This window comes from Acanthochromis polyacanthus, chromosome 18 (assembly GCF_021347895.1).
Source record: "Acanthochromis polyacanthus isolate Apoly-LR-REF ecotype Palm Island chromosome 18, KAUST_Apoly_ChrSc, whole genome shotgun sequence".
Taxonomy (NCBI): domain Eukaryota; kingdom Metazoa; phylum Chordata; class Actinopteri; family Pomacentridae; genus Acanthochromis; species Acanthochromis polyacanthus.
The window spans coordinates 17,120,253-17,142,696 of NC_067130.1; the positions used below are offsets into that span (position 1 = coordinate 17,120,253).

Consider the following 22,444-nt stretch of genomic DNA (forward strand, 5'->3'; position numbering starts at 1 on the left):
TGTTGGGATTAGGTAAAAGAAACAGACTTGTCGATGCTGAAATGCTCATTTGCCCTTTGTGTGTGTGTGTTGAAGGAATATCTGCGGTCTGTGAAGTGTCCTTTGTTTCCCGTTTTGCAGCATCATGCGGGAACTGTGGCGTTTTGCAAAATATACGGGGATTTTATGACTTGAAGTGCTGTAATTATGAAGTTGCAGATTATGTTCTTGCTGTGTTGTGAAAAAAAATTTCATTTGGTCAACATGATGAAAACATTGCTTTGGTTCCTGTTTTTGTTTGTGTGGGTGTACATGCATTTTACTTTTTTTTTTTTTTTTTATATATATATATTAATTTCTGATTGGTGGTTGCTAAAGATTGCGATGTTCATGTTCGCATTGTCCTGTTCTTGATTGTAATGCTGATGAGACAAAAAACTATTTCTGTTTTCTATACACACTCGACACAGGCCTGTACTGTAAAATGATGGCGGGTGTGCCAAATTGTCTGTCGGCTCATATTACTGGAGAAAGCGAGGGGCTGAAGGTTTCGCAGGCTAGATGAGGCTGAATATGAAATTGTCACAGGTCAACAAACTGCATGCAAGCACAGAAGGGTCAAAAAGTGCCTAGACTAAGATTGTACAGAATATCTAATGTAATATGGAGACTTGTTTAGGATGTTTAATAGATAAATCTAATGATATGGCATATTAAAGTATTGTAAGCTGTCCTTAGTGATTAATAGACATTCATGGGCCTCCTTTGTTTTCCGGTTTAACATTTGTTCTTGCAGTGTTGTGATCAGTCATAAAATGTCTGCAAACTGGTCCCAGATCAAGATCAGTGTTTTTTAAATGTCCGTGGACTCTCATTATATTTAAAGGAGGCTTTATGGCAGTGTTTGCCAAATTCCACTGGTTTATTGTTGCTTTTATTTCTGTCTCCTGCTCTTTTCCGTTCCGTTAAGGTGAGTGAACTCGTGGTTGAAGTTTAGTAAGAGCAGTTCAGACAGTATATGAGGATTGTATTTTTTCTATCTGTGTATCCTGGTAGATACCGCAGAGACGTGTGATGGTTTGTTTCAGGGTGATTGGCTGCTTGATACTGCGTTCGGACTTGATGTACAGGTTTGGTGAAAATGTCTGTGAAGAGCTTTTGGATGTATGCTACACGATCCTCATCAGTTTGAATCTACAACACATCTGATCTATTTCCAAAAACACTCAATAATAAAGCTTTCATTCAGTTGTTTAATTGTCGATGTCTTGCTTTGTGTTTCTGTGAGGACTGTGGTATTCGGTAAAGCTCCGGTGAAATTCTGTATCTATGCTTTTACCTGGCGGAAAGAAAATCAGAATCAGTCCGTCAGGCTGGACCTTCAGCATCAAGCTAATATCACATAAAACGAAGATAAAAGCTACAAATTTATACTTTTTAAATTTATTGGACAAGATATGTGAGGAAAGAGCAGGAGAATAACATGCAGTAAACGTCCAGCAATCAAAACAAGTACACGTGTTCCAAAAGCTCGTTCTCCCCAGATAAACAAAGTTCGGAGACTGAATATGCAATATAATCAATTTCTACAATAACCAGTATTTCCCTCTTTCACTTTGATCACAGCTTTCAGTCTTTCAGGCGTGAACTGTACGAGGTTCTTAAGTCAGGGATGGTTCTACCTTCCCACATAGCCCTGGAGTTGAGCTGTTTGGTGGTGGTCAGTGATGGACCATGTTCATTGTTCTCCTACAATTGGGTTGAGGTCAAGGGAGTTTGGTGGCCATTTTTCCTTAAGAAGAAAGCTAGGTAGATGCTCAGAAAACCTTTGCTGAGTCATACGAGCAGTGTGAGCAGGGCCACCATCTTGCATAAATACCAGTTCCGAACATCTGTTTAACCTTTTTCTTTCAGTAACAGGCTCTGATTTTTTTCCTCCTGGCCAAAACTGGAAGTAGAATCTTTTCGAGAATGTTGTTGGTCTAATATTGTGCCATTAACAGTGGTACTTTGAGGCACAATGTGCAGCTCTGAGAGACCTGAATCAGAATCACTTTATCTGCCAAGTATGCGAGCACATACAAGGAATTTGACTCCGGTATTTTACAGTACCCTCTTGTACTAGACAAATAGAAATTCAAATAATAAACATAATTTTGTGACAAAAAATATAAAAAATACTAACATAACTTTAACATTACGTAATAAGAAGATTTAACGTAACATAACATGACATGACATAACATAACAGCATTAAAAAACTTAGTTTTAAAGTGATCAGTGGAAATGGTGCATTTCTATTAATAATTTTATTGTTATAGGACTGTTGTTGAGGTTATGGATGTTTATGTTCATGATTCAGACTGTGACTGGTTTCAAATGTTCATCAGAGCAACAGCCTGTGGAAAGAAACTGTCATATGTCTGGTGGTTTTGGCGTACAGAGCTCTGTAGCGCCTGCCGGAGGGAGGAGGTGAAACGGGTTATGTCCAGGGTGTGACGGATATGCAGTGATGTTGCCTGCCCTTTTCCTGGACTCTGGACATGTACAAGTCCTGAATAGAGGGCAGGCTGGCACGATGATTTTTTCTGCAGTCCTCCTGTCCGTTGTCAGTCTGTGCCTGTCCTGCTTGGTGGCTGATCCAAACCACACAGTGATGAAAGTGCAGAGGACAGACTGGATGATGGCGGTGTAGAACTGGATCAGCAGCTCCTGTGGCAGATTGAACTTCTTCAGTTGGCGCAGGAAGTACATCCTCTGCTGGGCCTTTTTCCTGATGGTGTCGATGTTGGACTACCACTTCAGGTCCTGGGAGATGTAGAACCCAGGAACCTGAAACTTTCCACAAGCAGACACCGTGTGTTGTGAATGGAGAGGGGGAGCAGCACAGGGGGGCTCCTTCTGAAATCCACTGTTATTCCACAGTCTTGAGCGTGTTCAGCTCCAGGTTGTTCCGACCACACCAGAGGAACCAGCTGTTCCACTTCTCGTCTGTACGCAGACTCGTCACTGTCCCGGATGAGGCCGATGACAGTTGTCGTCTGCAGACTTTAAGAGCTTCACGCTTGGGTCACCTGAGGTGCAGTCGTTTGTATAGAGGGAGAAGAGCAGTGGGGAGAGCACACACCCTGGGGGGCGCCAGTGCTGATTGTCCGGGTGCTGGATGTGATGCCTCCCCAATCTCACCTGCTGCCTCCTGTCTGTCAGGAAGTCTGTGATCCACTCACAGGTAGAGCTGGCACACTGAGCTGGAGGAGTTTGGAGTGGAGGATGTCGGGATGATGGTGTTAAACGCCGAACTGAAGTCCACAAACAGGATCCTTGCATAAGTCCCTGGGGAGTCAAGGTGATGCAGATGTAGTGTAGTCTCATGCATGAAGCAGACATCGCCTCCCAAACCATACTATGGACACTGAAGACAGTACTTTTTATTTACCATCATCCATATAGATACGGTCGTTTTTGGCTGTTGGGTGTTGAGAATGACTAGAGAACGCATTCATCAGAGAAATCCAGTTCTCCCAGTCTTCTGGAGTCAGAGTTATGTACTTCTTTGGGAAAGCCAGTCTCTTCTCCTGTTGCAGTTTGGTGAGTCGTGGGGTACGTTGCCTCTTGTAACCTTTCAGCCCAATGTGTCTGTTTAATAATGATGCACTGTCATGATGTGGGAGCAAGAACCCAAGGAGAACGTGCACAGACTAGACAGACAGTCAGGATTCAGAAGGATTTATTTAACAAAATGGATAGCAAAAACTGGACCGAACAATGACAAAGGAAGGAGTACCAACTAAGGATCTAACTAAAGACACTATTAAATAAATAACAAACAGGACTAAATTTAAAACAAGAAGGGAAATAAACTAAACTAAACTCACTAGCGGGGAAGGGAATGGGGGTCTGAAGGTTCCAGCGCATGGGAAAAGGCAGAAATAGAGAAGGAGAGAGGAAGGAAAGAGGAGGTCAGGTGAGGGCAGATGCAGGGACTGGGGAGTTGGCCGTGACATGGACATGAAAGATCTTCTCCAAGATTTTTCAGCCTCTGACTGAGTCACCGGCATTATTGGTGTACTTTACCCTGGCCTTTCTCATCAGATCCTTGGTAGGTAGATGGAGTCCTGAGAGAGTAGTCTTTGAGGATCCTCCTGTGTTGTACTTTCGGGTATCACTTCTGCACCCAACAGAGACTTCTGCCAAGGGCTGGAGCTCCAGCTAATGGGGTTTTCCTCATTTCGAAGAGCAATGACCTGTGCATGAATCTCTTCGCTTTCCACCCTTACTCTAGGCTATGGGTAACAACGCTTCCAAAATTTGCGTTGTAGTGTAATTGCATTTTGGTCAAGCAAGACATTTATATGCTGAGATCTGATAGTTTGACCAGGACAAACAGCTAAACAGTACTGATTGATCATGTGGGACCCATTCTGGTGACAATCAATCAAACATGTTGTCCAATGGGGAGAACGAACCTTTGGAACATGGTGTACTCGCTGCTTGACGGCTTTTGGTTAAGTTCACTCCAAAACTGAGAATTTATTCACGAAATGTAATTTAAACCACTTATGAAGAAGATCTGACCAAAGAAAACACTGCCTCCAAACTATGTATTTATTCCTCTACTCCAGCATAAGGGTTGGTCGGATGTTTGATGTTTTTGTGTTTTCTGCGCGTCCATCCATCCCCCTCACATCAACATGTTACCTCTTGAACACCTGGAGACATTTTCTTCAATTTACATGCAAACGTTAATCTGGTCACCCTTTGTCTCTGATACTTTGTGATCTTTATGGACATGAAACTCAATATCCTGTGTTTTGCTATCAGTTTAGTTTAGGCCTAGCAATTGCCTGCTTTTGAAAAACATTGTATTTTATGTCTGTATCTGCCAGTGGCCCATCAGAGTAAGAGAACACATAAACAATATGATAAATCCACTACAGGAGATACTCCATGCTCTCTGTATGTATCAGTTTTTGCAATTGGCCAAAATAAAGAAAAAAGAAACAACAAAGAACAAGAAGTTATACCAAACTTGGACTGCCGGCGACAAAGATGACCCCTGTGACCTGAGAATGAGGTCAAGGTCACCAAATGCGAACTTGACCTGTGTCTTATTATGGTACACCTGTGTACCAAATATGGTGAGGCTACATCAATATTTTATCGAGCTATCGCGCGGAAACCAAATTGTTACAGACAAACAAGCAAGCAAGCAAGACCATGCAGCTGAAAACAATACCTTCCGGAAAACGGAGTTTGCCGGGCGGTTAAAAACATTAGCACATCAGATCTTCCAAATCCAGTACCTGGAAGTAACATCATGCTTTCTTGTTTTGGATGAGTTGTTCACATAAACATGAATGAAACACAGTACTATTATTGCTATTAATAACGTAAGACTCAGTAAATCTACGCTGTTGACCTGCAACAGCATGGCTGCTCCTCAAAGTGCATCTGTAGAACACGTTCAAACATTCCTAGACAATGTATAAAATGTGTTATGTAGTGATTATCATAAAATCATGGACGGCTGCTCACTGTCTAAGCTGGGACTGGTACTAAATTGTCTGACATAGTCCATCCCCGACTTGTTCTCTGGTTGGCTTTCCATGACCTCAGTTACTGCTGTGTCGCTGCTACACCCTGCGGCATTGTCTGCTGAAACATTTCCATGGTGGTATATCCTCCTGAAAAGACCATCGGAGAGCTCTGGAGGTTTGTCTGCTGTGTGTCTGAGGACATTTCTGTCGTGTCTCCAGGTGACGTCTCTCCAGCTACACTGTCTGTGTCCGTTTGGTTCCAGTCACAGGCCATTTCTGGTGCATCTTCCTCATCTTCTGCAGCACAGAGAAGCGGTAACACCAATGGTAGCGTGCTGGCAGGGATCACGGCTTCTTTCTCAACGATCTGAGGCTGTTTGTGTCCCATTCTCCACCTGGAGAGTGTTGATGGCCTCCAGCTCCTGAGGGAAAAATAGCACAGTATGCTCATTTATTTTATACAGCATAGAGTGTCATGTAGTGTTAAGAGCTTTACTTGCAGCAGCTAGACGTTTGCAGACCTCAGAGTCTTGCTGGAAGTGATTGAAATCACAAAGCAGCACTCACCAGCTCACAGGCTCTGTCTATTTTCTGCATTGCATTGCTGTTTCCAGGGTGAGGGATGCTTGGCCACAGGACAGCTTTGGCTCTAAAGAGAGTCAATACAGTGGGTATAAAGATACAGATGTGTGATGTTCCTCATCCATTTGAGTCTGTGGCTGACGTACCTTTTATTATTGGCGTTCCAAATATCAACACAGCGGCCACAACCGCAAAGACTATGATCACGCTGCGCAGACTGAAATCTGCCGTGCAAAGAAAATGCAGGAAAAGAATTTAACGCTTCCTTTCAGTATCAGATTCCATTCGGTAAAGGTTTAATAGTTGCTGAATTGACTTTACCTTCAGGATCTGTTTTAAAGAAGCTTGCTGTGCTGCGTACTCCTGCTCCTGCAGAGGTGAAGCCTGATATCTGGACTTGGTAAGCTGTCCCACTTTTCAGATCTGACAGTTCGTAGCTGTTCAGCTCAGGATCCACTATAACATCTGCACACAGAGAAGCAGCTTTCAGTAAATTACAAAAACGACCATACTATATTATACTATATATAACATACTATATTGTTCATTGCTCTTTTGTAGTGTTGTGTCTCGTTTTTGTAGTATTTTAAATGCTAATAGTTTTTTTGTCATTTTTTGTTAGATTTTTGTTATTTGTCTCATATTTTTGTCCTTTTGTTTTTGTCGTCTTTTTGCTTCCTTTTGTCGTGCTTGTGCTTTTCTTTTATTGTTGTCAATTTATGTTTTCCTTTATTCGTTGGTTGGGCAATTTTTTGTTGTTTTGTTTCTCACTTTTGTCACTTTTTGTGTCATTGTGTAATTGTTTGTCTCGTTTTTGTCATTTGTCCATTTTTTGCTGCTTTGTAACTTATTTGTCCAAATTTTTGTCTCTTTTTTATTTTGTTTCATGCCGTTTGTTTCATTTTTTGTCGTTTTGTTTTTCGCTTTTGTCGTTTTGGGCCTCATTTTTGTAATTATTTGTCTGATTTTATTGTTTTTTGTCTGACTTTTGTCATTGTCTAATTTCTTTGTCATTTTTTTCTAGTTTTTTTCATTTTGTCTTTCCTTTTTGTCTTGCTTGTTTTTTGTTTGTTCTTTTGTGTTTTGCTTTATTAGTTTGATTTTTTGTTGCTTTGTTTCTCACTTTTGTCATTTTTGCCTCACTTGTGTCTTTTTTGTCTCGTTTTATCATTTGTCCTTTTTTGTCGCTTTACAACTTTTTTGCCAAACTCTTTGTGTCTTTTTGTTTTGTTTCATTTTTATCAGTTTGTTTCTTGCTTCTGTGTTTTGTATCTCATTTTAGAAATATTTTGTCCCGTTTTTATTGTTTTTGTTGGGTTTTTTTGTCTGATTTTTGTCTTTTCTCCCATTTCTTTGTCATTTTTTCTCTTGTTCTTATCGTTTTATGTTTCCTTTTTGTCTTGCTTGCGTTTTTTCTCTTGTTTTTTTGTCATTTTTTGCTTTTCTTATTTGTGGTTTTTCAATTTTTTGGTGTTTTGTTTCTCACTTTTGTCATTTTTTTGTCTCGTTTGTGTCATTTGTATCATTTTTTGTCTCGTTTTTGTCATTTGTCCATTTTTTTGTCGCTTTGGAATTATTTTGTGTGACTTTTTGTCTCTTTTTTGTTTTTTTTCTTGTCTTTTGTAGCTTTGTCCTGTTTTTTGCTGTTTTTGGCTGATCTTTGTCATTTTGGTCATAAAGTAAAGTACTGTCTTTCCTCAGACTAAATGTTTTGCGCCTGAGCAGACACCCTGTGATCTGTAAGTTGTGGTGTGGAAATGATCAAATGAGCCATAATATTGTTGAAATTGAATTCATTTTTCTTTAGGAATTTCAGGTTGCTCACCATGTTTTGTAAAAAGATAATTCCTTTAATGTGAACATTTTCAGAATGACCTTTTTTGCACTAAAACAAAGGAAACATTTGGAGTTGCAGTTATAGGTTTTATGCTATGATTTTATTGGTCCCGCCCACTGGAGATCAAATTGGGCTGAATTTGGCCCCTGAACTAAAATGAGTTTAAGACCTCTGCTCTAGATACTGAGGCCCATAAACACACCAGCTGATCAGTGGTTCTCAGGTCAATCCTACAACTGTTTACCTCCAGTTGTTTGTGCGTGGTGCTTACTGTTCTCTGTGCTCGTCCTCCGTTGGTGATATTCGGTGTAGTGGATTATGTAACCCTGCAGGAATCCTCTGAGATCCTCCTCTGGGATGGACGACCACTGCAGCAGCACTGACTTCAGCGTCACGTTGAACTTGCTGATGTTTGCTGGAGCGCTGACGGGAGCTGTGGGATTATCGAGACACGATTTTTAAGAGCTCCAACAAGTCAAACTGTTCTGTTGTGGATGACAGGACACTAGATATGTGTAATGGGACTTACGTCCTTCCATGAAATAGAACTGTGTGCTCCCATAGGTGCTCTCACTGTTGTTGATGTGCTTCATGTTGCAGGTCTCCTTGTCTGGTCGAGTGTGCAGGGTGATGCTGTATCTCTTGTAAGGCTCCAACGGCTCTGGGAGTTTAAAATAGCCACATGGATTATTATGGATCACAATTACGCAACAAACTCAATGTATTTCATCACGTACCAGCGTTATCTTTACTAGTTCTCAACAGCAAATGTACTTTGCAAGAAGCACAATGCTGCATGAATTGCAGTTTTTATTGCTAGAGAACCAACTTGCTTGTGGAACTTCCTCATTCTGGCTGTGACAGTAACACAATAACACGTTTGATGCAGGTCATCGCTGTTTAGCTTTCGTTTTCAGGACCGTAATCCTTCCTCTGAACACTGAGTTACTTTAACACCTGGAGCATCAGAAACTTTTCTTGGGTGCTTCATAGGTTTTTCTGCCATTTTCCCAGCGATGTTCTCCTCTCTGCATAAATCAGTCATTCTTGGTTGATATAAAATCATTGCAGCACAGGAATGTCGCCACACATACCAGATTGAAAACTCGTTCAGGGGCCAAATTCAGCCTAATTTTATCTAAAAAATAAGAATGGATTTTCAGGGAAGGTCAGAAATGACACAAGGACCAAGTGATTAGATTTTGGCAGTGATGCAGCTTATAGTCTGGATCCACGGATTTGTTCAAGATTTCTGTATCATTGTGAGATAGCAGCTTGACATCACTGTAGCTATGACAACAAGTGAACGCTACATCAGCTGACTGCTGATGATCTCATGATTGCGACCGTTGCGGACTTACTGGGACTTATCCATTAGAAGTGATACAACTGATTAAATTGTGGGGGTGTTTCCAAGTCCCACCACCTGCTATATATTTAGGTCATGCAATTCGGTATCCATACATAACGTACACCTGCATGACACGCCTGTGCTCAGCGCAAGGTCGTATTTTATTGAAGATTTCATCTGTTGGAAATGATACGACTGAGCAGCCTTAGCGGAGTACTGCGCTGTCTGAGTGCTTTTCTTGTTAGTTATGTACACGATCACTGGTCGTAGAAAATTGTCTTGCTTGAATCCGGTCTGTGGTGCAAAAAAGGTTTGACACTGCTGTTCTAGCTCCAGGGACTGTGGATGTAAATTAGCATTGTGCTATAATCTGGCATATTTATGCTCATTGCTACATAAATAGGCATTCATTAATGTGCACTGTCCCTATGTTAAAAAGATTTTAAAAAATACATTAGAAATTATTGTCACAGATGGGGGTCTTTAATCTGTCCCTACCTTTAACCAAAGTGCTTTAATTGACTAAATCTGACCCTAACCTGGATGTAACTTCAGGCTCCAGTAACAAAATTCTGCACTTTGTACAGAAAATTTGCTCGGAAGTCTTACCACAGAACACAATTTAGGTGAGTCTTTAACCCTCGTGTCGTCCTGCGGGTCAAAATTGACCCCTTTTCAAGTTTGAAAATGTGGGGAAAATTAATAGATTTTCACAGTGAAACTTCTGATGTTCACAATTTTAACATTTCTGGGAAATCTTTGAACTTTTTTGGTGGAAAAAAGAAATGTTAAAAATGTTTCTCAAGAACATTCACAAAAAGTCAACCAAAATCCAGCAAATTTCGCTGGATTTTGGTTTATTTTTTTGTGAATGTTCTTAAGAGAATATTAGAGGTTTTACTGATATATATGTAATCATTTTAATTATTTTTAGGATTTTTGGAAGATTTTTACTCATTTTTGAAAATATTTACAAAATTTTTTTTGCCAATTTTTTTTTAAATAAAACTTTTAAGGGAAACTTTTAAGGAATTATTGGCATTTTCTTCCTGAAGATTTTGCAAATTTTCAGAAGTTTGGGGAATTTTTTTTGCTGAATTTCTGGATTTTTTTCAGACAAGGAAACAATATTTTTTGGTGCTCGTAAATGAGGACAACAGGAGGGCTAGAACATCCTTGACAAAGCAAGCTGGTAACATGCAAACAGAATATTCTCATAGACAAGTCTGACAAGAACATGTGACTAACTACATACCTCGTAAAGGAAACGATAAGGTCCTGCTGTTTTTTGCATTCTGATAGAAGGACATGGGCACAGCCTTATGTCCCTTTTCCCTCCACTCCACAGAGTAGCACACAAAGGTCTTGATGAGATCATCTTTCCAGTAGATGGTGAAAGATGTGTTGTGGTGCACTGTAACGTTCAGCTTCTCCTCTCCCACATCTGTGGACAGACAGTTATTCAGATCGTACAACTCTGGGCTGTCGGCTCTGCAATAAGATAATAAATACTTGATGAAGTGAGAAACCATTGAGTACAGACCGTGCATGTCTTCCCGCTGTGGGATCGTCTGGCTGACAGCTGGAGAGACGCTTGCATTGTTGGCAGCACTGATGTTGAGCTGATAAGCTGAATGGGAGAGAATCAGTCTGATCTCAGGCTCAGAGGTTTTCATCTGCTCACACGGAGCCTCTCCAGACGCCTTCCCGATGCTCACAAAGTAGCCGTCAAACAGCTCTGAGGCAGAAAACTACCAAACAGAGTTACTTTAATGTCAGAGTTCCGACAGCTATGGTTTCACAGAAAATGTATTCCCCTTTGTACTTGTTATTTAGCAACATTTTGGGGTGGAAAATTACCTTCCAGGTCACAGAAACCAGTCGACGACCTTGTTTCTCATTGATGTCGTTGTCTTCAGTGCTGACAATAACAGGCGGCGTTGTCAGCTCTAAAAGCAGACGTTTATTTATTGGGAAATAGGAAACAGTATTTCACTTTTCAACTCATAACTTTGCATTCTTTTTGCTTTACTTTTAATCTTTCAGTGATCAATCTAAATCCTGCTTTCTTTATTGGACCGACCTGATGGGACGGTGTACGCTTCACTCCATGGGCACTGAGAGCATTTCTCATTACTGACACATCGAATCTGGACGAGGTAGACGAGTGAGGAGTTCAGATCCTCCACTCTGCAGCTGCTCAGATTTTTGGATTCCACGTTTGTCTGTGAACAGAACAGACATCAATGAATGAAACATCCAAAAGGTGAATATTTTACTCAGATAAGCTTCGTTTAATCAGTTTGTCTACCGACAGCGACAGATGAGTCGGCTCAGAGAGAAGGAACAAACCGACGAAGCCACAGAAAGCATCATCAGACACAATCTAAAAACATCCGAGGCCGAAAGGGACACTCCACTTTTACACATAAAGGTCAGTTTGCTCTTCATGATGGCTAGTATTTAGTAGGAATCAACCATTTTGGGTTTCTCAATGCTGATGGAGAACAGGGTGTCTGATCGTGCATAATGACAATATCATATTGTAAATACAACTATTTGTTATTATTATTATTATTGATAATAAAAATAACAGCATATAGAAATATGTCTATGAGTATAAGGAAGAGATAAAGTAGCTGAACCGTAATGAGCATCTGTATTGTCTGTTTGCTGAAGTAGATCTGAGCTCTGTCTGTAGTATTTAAATCAGAAATGGTATCAACTAAATAAATGTCCGTAATTAACCTAAGTTTTATCTGAAAAACACAAATGTCAAAATTGAAATACTCCAACAGCTATTAAATAGTCGAACCTTTCAAATCATTCAATATTTTACACTGCAAAAACTCAAAATCTTACCAAGTCTATTTGTCTTATTTTTAGTCAAAATGTGTCATTCCACTTGATTTAAGATAAATTCACTTAACAAGTGACATTTCAGCAAGATGGAGGGACTTGTTTTAAGACGATGCATCTTAAATATCTTGTTAAGTCAAGCAATCTTGAAATTATCTTCTTTTGAGTTGAATTTTACCAGAAAACTCAAAATAAGTTTAACCCTGGTGTTGGCCTGAGGATCAAAATTGACCCGTTTTAAAGTTTGAAAATGTAGGGGAAAAATATTTTCACCGTGAAAATTCTGATGTCCACATTTTCAGCATTTTTGGGAAATCTTTGAACATTTTTTGGTGGAAGACGAGATGTTAAAAATGTTTCTTTAAGAACATTCACATAAAAATTAACCAAAATACAACGACATTCGCTGGATTTTGGTTTATTTTTATGTGAATGTTCCTAAAGAAAATATTAGAAGTTTTACTGATATATATGTAATCACTTTAGATATTTTTAGGATTTTTTGGGGAAGATTTTTACTCATTTTTTGAAAATATTTACAAAAATTTTCGTGCCAAATTTGAGGGATTTTTAAAAAAAAAAAAAAAAAACTTTTAATGGAAACTTTTAAGGAATTATTGGAATTTTCTTCCTGAAGGTTTTGCAAATTTTCAGAAGTTTGGGGGATTTTTTTGCGCATTTTTTTTTCAGACGAGGAAACAATATTTTTTGGTGCCTGTAAGTGAGGACAACAGGAGGGTTAGGAGGTTAAAATGAAATTAGGAGGTTACATGAAAGCAAAAATCTATTTTTGAGTGAAAAATGACTGTATTTTAACGTGTCTGCCTTATTTTGAGACACCTAAGCTTGACAATCCTGGTAAAATAGAGCTTAAAATAAGTTTTCCCAGCTAATTTTAACATCTCAGTATTCTAAATATAATTTCTTATTTCAAGAAATCTGACCAAGCCATTTTTCACTTGTTCTATTGGCAGATTTTTTTCCACTTATTTCAAGATAAAAGTTCCTTGAAATAAGTTTTTTTTTTCTTGTTTTGAGAGGAGCATTTTTTCCAGTGTGGTTAATAGTTAATTGCCTACATTACCTTGTTTTGCATTTAGATTTTTGTCTGTGTGATTTTACTTTGTTTTTTCTCAACCCCAGGAGAACTAGTGCACAGGAACACATTAGCTGGACTGAACCATGAATTAATCAGGTGTTTAGTACTGACCTCATTCCATGACGGGCTGCTCACCACTTTGTATCTCACAGAGTAGTACGTGATGGCTTTCACGTCCTCTGGTTTCCAGCTCACATTTACATCTAGTCTTCCAGAGTGACGGCTGAAGGACACATTACTTGGAGGACCACATCGTACTGAAATGATTTTTTTAAAAATCCAGTGTTCAGATGTAATAATAATAATAATAATAACTTTATTTGTACAGCACTTTTCAGAAGAACATTCACAAAGTGCTTTGACGGATAGAACATAATGACAAAAGAGAAATAAAAGAGAACATTACTGGAAGGCGAGTCTATAAAAGTGGGTTTTAAGAAGGGATTTAAAAGAATTTACTGATTCGGCGAGCTGAATTAGAGATTTACTGAGACAAAACAAAAACAGAAATAAAAACACTTGTTCATAAAAATATTTCTGTGGACTTACACAGGCTCGTTAGTGACCCTCTGAAAACTGCTTTTGTGCAGTTTCTTGACCTGCTGTTTTCAATAACCTCAACGGTCATGTTGGCTTTTCCAAACAATCTGACACTTTGAGAGAACTGGGTGATGTTGTGACAAGCTATCCAATAATTTTTGCTCCTGGAACGAGAAAATTTATCATCAGTTTATCATCAAAAATCTGCATTTTTCTTATTTTTGCAAAGCTGGAAGGAGAAAACTGTAAACTCCATTAAAATCTCTTACGGTTGCTGTAGGATGAATGTGTACGTCCTGTTGGACGCGTGCATGCCAGGTTTCCAAACACAGTTTATTCTGCTACCTAAGTTATGTTTACCAAAACAGTCCAAGTCATGGACTCCATCTGTGAGAGAGACACAGGAATAATATTAATAACAGAACTTCTTACTGTTTGTAATCTGATTTTAGACCTGATGATTCAACTCAGGATGACTCAGACGTGTTTTCATTACCCGAGCGAATGCCACAGTGCTGATATTGGGAAGAAATGTTGTTTGGCTTGCGCTTCACTGGAACATGATATGAAAATGATAAAGTGTGAAAGTAGATTAATAAGCTGAGATAACGTGTGTCATTTTTACAAGAAATGCCTCACAATGGAAAAACACAACTCTGTGGCACACATCTTTCTTTTACACAGTGAAAGCTAGTTCATCAGAGGAAACTGCACTGCAAAAACTCAAAATGTTGAGTCAAAATGTCTCATCCCTCTTGATTTAAGATAAATTCACTTAACAAGTACTTGTTAAGTGAACCTTGTTAAGTCAAACAATCTTGAAATTATCTTGTTCTGAGTTGTATTTAGCAAGAAAACTCAAAATAACTTTAATTCATCTCAGACATGCTATTTTCTTGTACCATGTCTGTCTTATTTTAAGACAACTAAGCTTGACAATCCTGGTAAAATAGAGCTTAAAATAAGTGTCCCCAGCTAATTTTAACATCTCAGTATTCTAAATATCATATCTTATTTCAAGAAATCTTACCAAGCCATTTTTCACTTGTTCTATTGGCAGATTTTTCCACTTATTTCAAGGTAAAAGTCACTTAAAATAAGTTTTCTTTTCTAGTTTTGAGCGAGGCATTTTTTTCCAGTGTGTTTATTAGATACTATATGAAGAAAACAATGATATTTGAGTTATTATGGTACAAAATGTAACACCAACTTACCTGAACATGCTTGAACATGAGAGGAGAGCGTAGTGAAATAAGAGAACACCAAACCTGCATTGTGAACAACAGAATGAGAGATCAGCATGTGATCACTGATTTAATCCATTCCTAAAAGATAGAAAATTGTACAAAAACAGCAGTGATGGCTGACTCCAAATGTTCTCCTTTCTGAGCATTTACCAAGCAGAAACAGAAGACACTTACCACAGAGGAGAAAATGTGAATGGCTCACGTGTGAAAACCATTTTGTGTGTGAGGAATCAGTCTGAAGTCCACGGAGAACCATGTCGCCTGAGGCTGACTGCAGGACTGAAACCAAGAGAGTGGGTTTGGGCCGATCTCACACCCACAGTCTGCAGCCATTCACAGCCATCACACACACGCACAGTAGCTGCTCTCCTGAGAGTCAACGAGAAGGAAATATCTGGGGAGTTCTACAGTGAGCATAAAGGGGCGGGGACACATTCTGACACAGTTCATAGGGCTCACTAGAAACGGTTAGTCCCCTGGAGTTTGCAGATTTAGCCGCCTTGTTTGTACTTCTTCTTTCCACAAATAGAGATGTTCAGCGTCAGAGGTCGCACCTTTTCTATAAACCCACTCTGAAACGCCGAAGTTGCAAAAGTTCAGTTTGAGTGAATTTGTTTTTTGGAGTGCAGTGAGAACTGAAAACAGGCTCTCTAAGGTTCATTGTGACTCAAAATCAAAGCACAATTCGGTTTGTGTAGCGTGAATTCAAGAGCTCGTCGGGCTTCTTTTGCTTTCAAAGAACTGAGTGCAGTTTTCAGTTAAAAGGCTCAAATTGGGCAACTGTAAGTAACTGTTTTTCATTCAAAATCAGAAGGCAGCTAATCTGAGTGTTTTGTTCTTCTTCTTTGAGATGAGACTTACTGACAGCAGTTTTGGGGAAGTTTTGGGCAGAATAAAAATATAATTCCTGTAGTGACGCGGCACTGCTGGCTTTCCCTGAACAGTCAAAATAAAAGTTATTTTTTAAATGCAAGTGAATAACATTAATAACATTAACGTTGATGGTTACCATTTAGTGTGTTTTACTTAATGTTTTTTTTATTGTTTTCAATTTTAATAAGTAAAAAAATGAAGAAAATTGAAAATCGTAAAAATGTTAAATAAACATGTTTAATATCACATATTGATTTATCTATTTGATAGGGACAGTGCACATTAATGAACTTCTATTAATACAACAATGGACGGAAATGTGTTGGATTATAGCAACAATGCTAATTTACATCCACAGTTCCTAGGCAGATAAAAATAAAGAAAAAAGAAAAAGACATAATAGTGATACGTAAGAGAACAGGTCACAATAAAAGCACATAAAGAAAACGTAGCAGTGAAACGTACAATTAAACACAGGACAATGGGTCACAACAAAAGCACATTTTAGTTTAAAAAATTAAAACTAAAAGCATTTTGAGGTTTTATTGATCGTGTTTTACTTTTTTAAATTGCTGCTATTATTTTTGTTAGATTTTTTTCTCTGTGTCGGTTCCTATTTTTTTCTGCACTGCTGTGTTTTGTCTTTCATTTGATATTACCTTCTTTCTTTCTGTTACTGCTGGTTAATTTTCGGTGTCTGCATCTGTTGTATGTGCTTCAGCCCAGTGTAAATTCAGGGCTGCACCTCAAAATTAGACGTAAATGAAAGAAAAAAGCCAACATGTTGAAGATGAAAACATGTTAAAAAATGAATGATGTGAGCGTTCACCAGAAAGCACAACTGCTTCTGTTTCTTCTTCCTCTCTGAAAAAACCTCAAACCTTGAATATGCAAATGTTTTTTTTCTCCATTGTAGCGTGTAATTTGATCGCTCTGCGCAGTAAAGCTTTAATATCAAAAGGAAGTTCGCAAAACACTGAAGTGGTGGGGGAATTTGTTCAAGTCATGTTTGATAAAAAGAGATGAACAGCAAAGCTGTTTGTGTGATAAAGATAGGTGCAAGATGTGAGGAGCGCCTCATACCTTTTGAGACCTCTGCTGACTCAAATGATCCCTCTGCTCTCTGGCTGCATGAAAGGTCACTTTAGTTGTTACAGTGAGAAACTAATTCAAGGAAAGGAACACTTTTACTATAAGTAACTCAGCCTCACGTTAGTCGGTTACTCAGCAGAGATGCTCCCCCTCCTCATGTTTTCATCTCAAACTGCTCATTTAAAGCATGTTTTATGTAGAAAGATATATGAAACCCCTCTGTGTTTAAAATGTGTTGTGGTTTCACACAAAATCTGATCTAGTGAAGGAGGAAAGCTGTGTTCACCTTACACCTGAATTCCACATGTGAAAGTAGGAGCAGAATCTGCAACATCACAGCTAGCTTGGAAGCTAACTGTTGTTGTCCAGCTTGTAGCATGAAGGAGGCTGATGTGTACACTTGGATATGAAACAGGAGGCATCTTGTGTCCAGCAGTTGAATATTCAAAGCATTCAAAGATTCATTATCTTTCAGAAGTAGATGATTTTTTTTCCTCGGTTCCAGCCGACTTATGGGGAGTGTGAGGTAGTTATTCTCAGCACAAAGCACATTACCAGTAGTCTCATATGCCTCGAGGTGTGATTGGGTGGTGGAACTGTCTGAGGTGGGACCTTAACCCTCATGTTGATCCTGCGGGTCAAATTGACCTGTTTAAACTTTGAAAGTGTGGGGAAAAAAATGTTTTAACAGTGAAACTTCTAATGTCCACATTTTCAACATTTTTGGGAAATTTTTGAACATTTTTTGGCGGAAAAAAATGTTACAAAAATGTTTCTTTAAGAACATTCACAAAAAAAATCAACTAAAATCCAGTGAAATTTGTTGGATTTTGTTGTTGGGTTTTTTTTTGGTGAATGTTCTTAAAGAAAATATTAGAAGTTTTACTGATATATGCGTAATCACTTTAGTTTTTTTTTGTGGAAGATTTTACTCATTTTTTGAAAATATTTACAAGAATTTTCTTGCCAAATTTGTTTTTTTAAAATAAATTTTTTTTAAAGAAAGCTTTTAAGGAATTATTGTAATTTTCTTCCTGAAGGTTTTGTAAATTTTCAGAAATTGGGGAAATTTTTTTCCTAAATTTGGGGATTTTTTTTCAGACAAGGAAACAAGATTTTTTGGTGCCTATAAATGAAGACAACAGGAGGGTTAAGACTGCATTCTAAGTACCTGATAAGTGATGCAGTACAATTCACAATTCTACAATTTCATTTAGCAGATGCTTTTATCCAAAATGACTTACATCTGAGTGTGGATACAACACAAGCAAGGATCTAGTCAGGAGAAAACAACCTGGATATGAGCCATAATACAAGTTCAATAGTGATAATAGGACTGTTATGGGGGTATTATTGTAGCAAAACTATTTGTCAATGCGAATCGGGAGTTGTCTGTCTGTATTTCAATCCATGTGTCTGAAGTGAGATTTGTCAATGTGTAAAAGAATTTGTCTATGTGAACTGAGATTTGTCAATGTGAATGCCTGATGCCTTGCAGACGGCGAGAACTGCCGAGGTACAGGGCAGCAGAGCGGAAGGCAGCCACCATGGACGAGCCTGAGAGCCTGAGCTCAGGGAGCTAAAACCCAGTTGTTTTTCAGATACGAATCTCACTCACGGCAGAAGTGTAGCAAAAGTCACGTGAAAATAAAACAGCCAATTGTGAAACCGAATGACTCGTAACTGGTGAGTTGTCTGTATTTTCTGCTGATGTGTAGTAGGATACGTAAATTTTTCAACTACGAATGTCTTTGTACGCATTGACAACTCCTTTTACGCATGGACAACTCCTTGTACGCATGGACAAATCTTATTACATGTACAAATTTTAAATTTTCAGACGACTTTTGAAGATTCCGGTTCGCATTGACAAATCTCAGCATAGACAAATTCTTTTACACACTGACAAATCTCACTTCGGACACATGGATTGAAATACAGACAGACAACTCCCGATTCGCATTGACAAAGAGTTTTGCTACAATAATACCCCCATAACTGTGGTGTCTACAGGCAGTGCAGACATAGTGCAGTGGAACCCTCCTCTGTTTAGAGATGGCTGCTCCGGTTTAACAGAGATGTCTTCCTTCACTCTTTTCTTAAATGTGTCTTCTATCTGCAGAATGTGTGCATTGCTGTCCTCAAATAGTGTCCTTTATCTTTCAGATGCAGGCGGACTGTTAAGTCTTGTTCTGAGGATTTGACTCTCCAGTGTTGAGCCTTGCACTGGAGCAGTTGTTCAGCCTCCTCTGTAAAAGTTATAAAAATCCTCTAAAACACATCCGGGGGCCTGCCTTGTTTGAAAACTTAAGCAATTAATATGAGGACGATATTAGCTTTTTCTCACGGTAACAGTAGCCCTGTTTTGTGCTAACGTACTCCACAGCCTGCCATACTCTCATTTTCCGTCAAGAAAACATGATAGTGTCAAGGCAGATCCGAAGTTCACAGAGAAGTACTTCAGATGGTGGAACACTTCAACTTTTTGATAATGTTTTGATAACTCTAGCTATCAAAACGTTTTCAAATTAGTTCTTCTATTACAAACCTTGTCAGTCATTTTGGTACTCAATCCAAGTGCATTTAAGCCTTAGGTGCATAAGTGGGTCAAAAATGTCCCGATGAGGTCGTTTTCCAGCAACATCTTTGTAATGAAAAGAACAGTGCAACAATTATTCTTTATTCATGAGGATTACATATCTGTGAACACTAATTTGCTTGATATTTGATATTGCAAAAGAGGACATTGTGATGTTGTAAGGAATAGTGGTGGAGATTTGCCCTTTAACTGATGTTCTCATATTTGTGAAATTTAAGTTGTGATGGAACTGTTTCCTTGCAGAGGAAAAACAGATGATAGTGTTATTAGAAAGTGCAACACCTTTGTTTTATTTTTAAAATTTAATATGTTTATTTCTTATTTTATTTCATTTTTAAGGTTTGGATATCTTTGAACACTTTTTTAAAAAACTTTTTATTTTGATTTTTCCAATTTAACAATAAAACTTTAATTGAGTGATGTAATACAAAAAAGGGTACAAAACACAATGCACACATAAATATTGCTGCATATGACGCAAATGTACACATGATATACATTCTACACTGCAAAGATAAAGAGCAAGACACAGAATAACATACAGACCAATATGTACACATATTTACATGTACATATATGCACATATATATACACACACATACATAGTCATTGTGTGTCAGGGCCCGTTTCCATTACTCAAAGAACCACCTCAACAACCCAAACACTTCACGTTATCAGGTAATTTCCGACCATGATCCACCTCCGATCAAAAAGGTCCATTCTCAACTGCAGTGATGCAGTCATTCTTTTCATAAGATACACCTGTCTTAACCTCTGCTTCCACTCAGCCACAGTCGGGGATTTAACATTCTTCCAATTTGCCGTTACAGTTTTCTTAGCAACCAACAACAAAATATGCAGAATATATCTTTGGTCAGCACTGAAAAGCTTGACCGTTATAACACCAAGTAAGTAAAACAATACATTTGTAGGGATTTCTTTTTTCATAATTTTCTCCATTTCATCTTTAATATTTTTCCAGTATTCAAAGACAACTGGACAATCCCACAATATGTGTGTGTGTGTGTGTGTGTGTGATCTCCTATTTTACCGCATTGTCTCCAGCATAAAACTGCTGAGGGATCTTTAACATCTTGAACACTTTTTTGAACAGAATATAGATTCTGATATTGTTGTAAAGAATAATGTTGGAGATGTGCACTCATGTTGAAATATATCCACATTGTGAAGCAACCCTTACTTGCACTGAATTGGAAATATTCCAGAAAAAAACACTGAATTACAAGACTTTACAGAACAGTGCGCTATTGTAGACTTAACATGCAAGGCTAGAATTACGTGATTTCAATAGTAATAGGTCGTGATCTAAAATGGGCCGGTCTGAGGCATGAAAGTCCAAGGCTCAAAATGAGTCCCACTCCGGCATTGTCTGATACATAAAGTCTGGCACGGCTTCTCCAGGCTGTACTGGGCAAACTGGGCACCAGTAGGAGGGAGGTAAACACAGGATGCTTCTGAACGAACAGTAAATATGTGTAAGTTCATTGTTGTGTTTTGTCTTCACACTTTAGGAGGCAGAAATGCAGGAAGAGGTACAACTTGCACGTTTTTCTGCATGTTCCTCCTTCAGTGCAGCACTGTATTCACACAGGAAGTTCATTTCACACTTCACTGGCTTAATTTGGTCCGTCTAAAAAACATCAATAAAGCTGCTTATCATGATCTTAATCTTCATGCTGACATGCTTCAACTTCAGAGCGAAGTCTTAACTTCAGTTGCTGTTGCGTGCAGGCTGCAGCTCTGCAGAGCTTCTGTCCGTGTTTCGAACTGAAGGTGCTACGAAGTCAGCAAATATTTTGAGAATCAAACGATTAAAATTAGAATTAAAGAGCTCCTTCACAGGACATGTATTTCCGCTAAGCAAGTGACTGTCTGCCTACTCATGTTTTTCGTATACGTAAATTTCCCCACCTTGACTCTTATCTCCTCTAAGATCAGCAATGTGCCGTAACTCACTTGTGGGCTACAGGAGCTGAAACGCTGTGTGGGTTTCTCTCAATGTGTTAGCTTTGATCACAATCCTTTAGTTTTTTTATAGTTTTGACTTTGAACATCCTGCCAGTCAGTATGAGACTTAGTTGTCACTTCTACAGTAAACTCAGTGCTATTTGTGCCCATGCAAGACTGATGAAATACATCTGTACAATAAGATCATGACTGGAAATGTTATATACTGAATGTCATTTTGAAAGAAATAAAGAATATTTTTCTAGTTTCCAGTGGCACAAAAACAGTATTTGTGCATTACCAGCCAAAAATTTGGACTGTCTTCTCATGTACTGTTTTGTCTTTATTTTCATGACTATTTACATTGTAGATTCTCACTGAAGGCATCAAAACTATGAATGAACACATGGAATTATGTAGTAAAGAAAAAAGTGTGAAATAAGTCACAACATGTTTTATATTTTAGATTCTTCAAAATAGCCACTCTTTGCTTTGGTAGCTGCTTTTCCATAGTCTAGGTATTCTCTCCATGAGTTTCATGAGGTATCCACCTGAAATGGTTTTCAACAGTCTTGAAGGAGTTCCCAGAGATGCTGAACACTTGTTGGTCCTGTTGAAAAATAAATGATGGTCCAACTAAACACAAACCGGGTGGGACGGCATTTCGCTGCAGGTTGCTGTGGTACCCGTGCTGGTTCAGTGTGTCTTCAATTTTGATTTAAACCCCAAAAGTGTCACCAGCAAAGCACCCCCACATCATCACACCTCCTCTGTGCTTCACGGTGGGAACCATGCATGCAGAGACCATCTGTTCACCTTTTCTGTGTCGCACAAAGACACAGCAGGTCGAACCAAACATCTCAAATTTGGACTCATCAGAC

General features: G+C 38.6%; 1 protein-coding gene across 1 annotated transcript; it reads right to left on the minus strand.

The window, feature by feature from the left end:
* Nucleotides 1-4,308: 4,308 nt before the first annotated feature.
* Nucleotides 4,309-18,545, minus strand: LOC110949475 (leukemia inhibitory factor receptor). Its single transcript, XM_051938951.1, is given in 17 exon segments — nt 4,309-5,888; nt 5,891-5,908; nt 5,911-5,935; nt 6,078-6,163; nt 6,245-6,322; nt 6,420-6,563; nt 8,207-8,368; nt 8,465-8,596; nt 10,542-10,730; nt 10,830-11,037; nt 11,147-11,235; nt 11,370-11,511; nt 13,356-13,628; nt 13,771-13,948; nt 14,054-14,171; nt 14,999-15,052; nt 18,488-18,545. Coding segments are annotated over 17 exon segments (2,247 nt in total). The 3' UTR covers nt 4,309-5,595.
* Between the last annotated feature and the right edge of the window lie 3,899 nt (nt 18,546-22,444).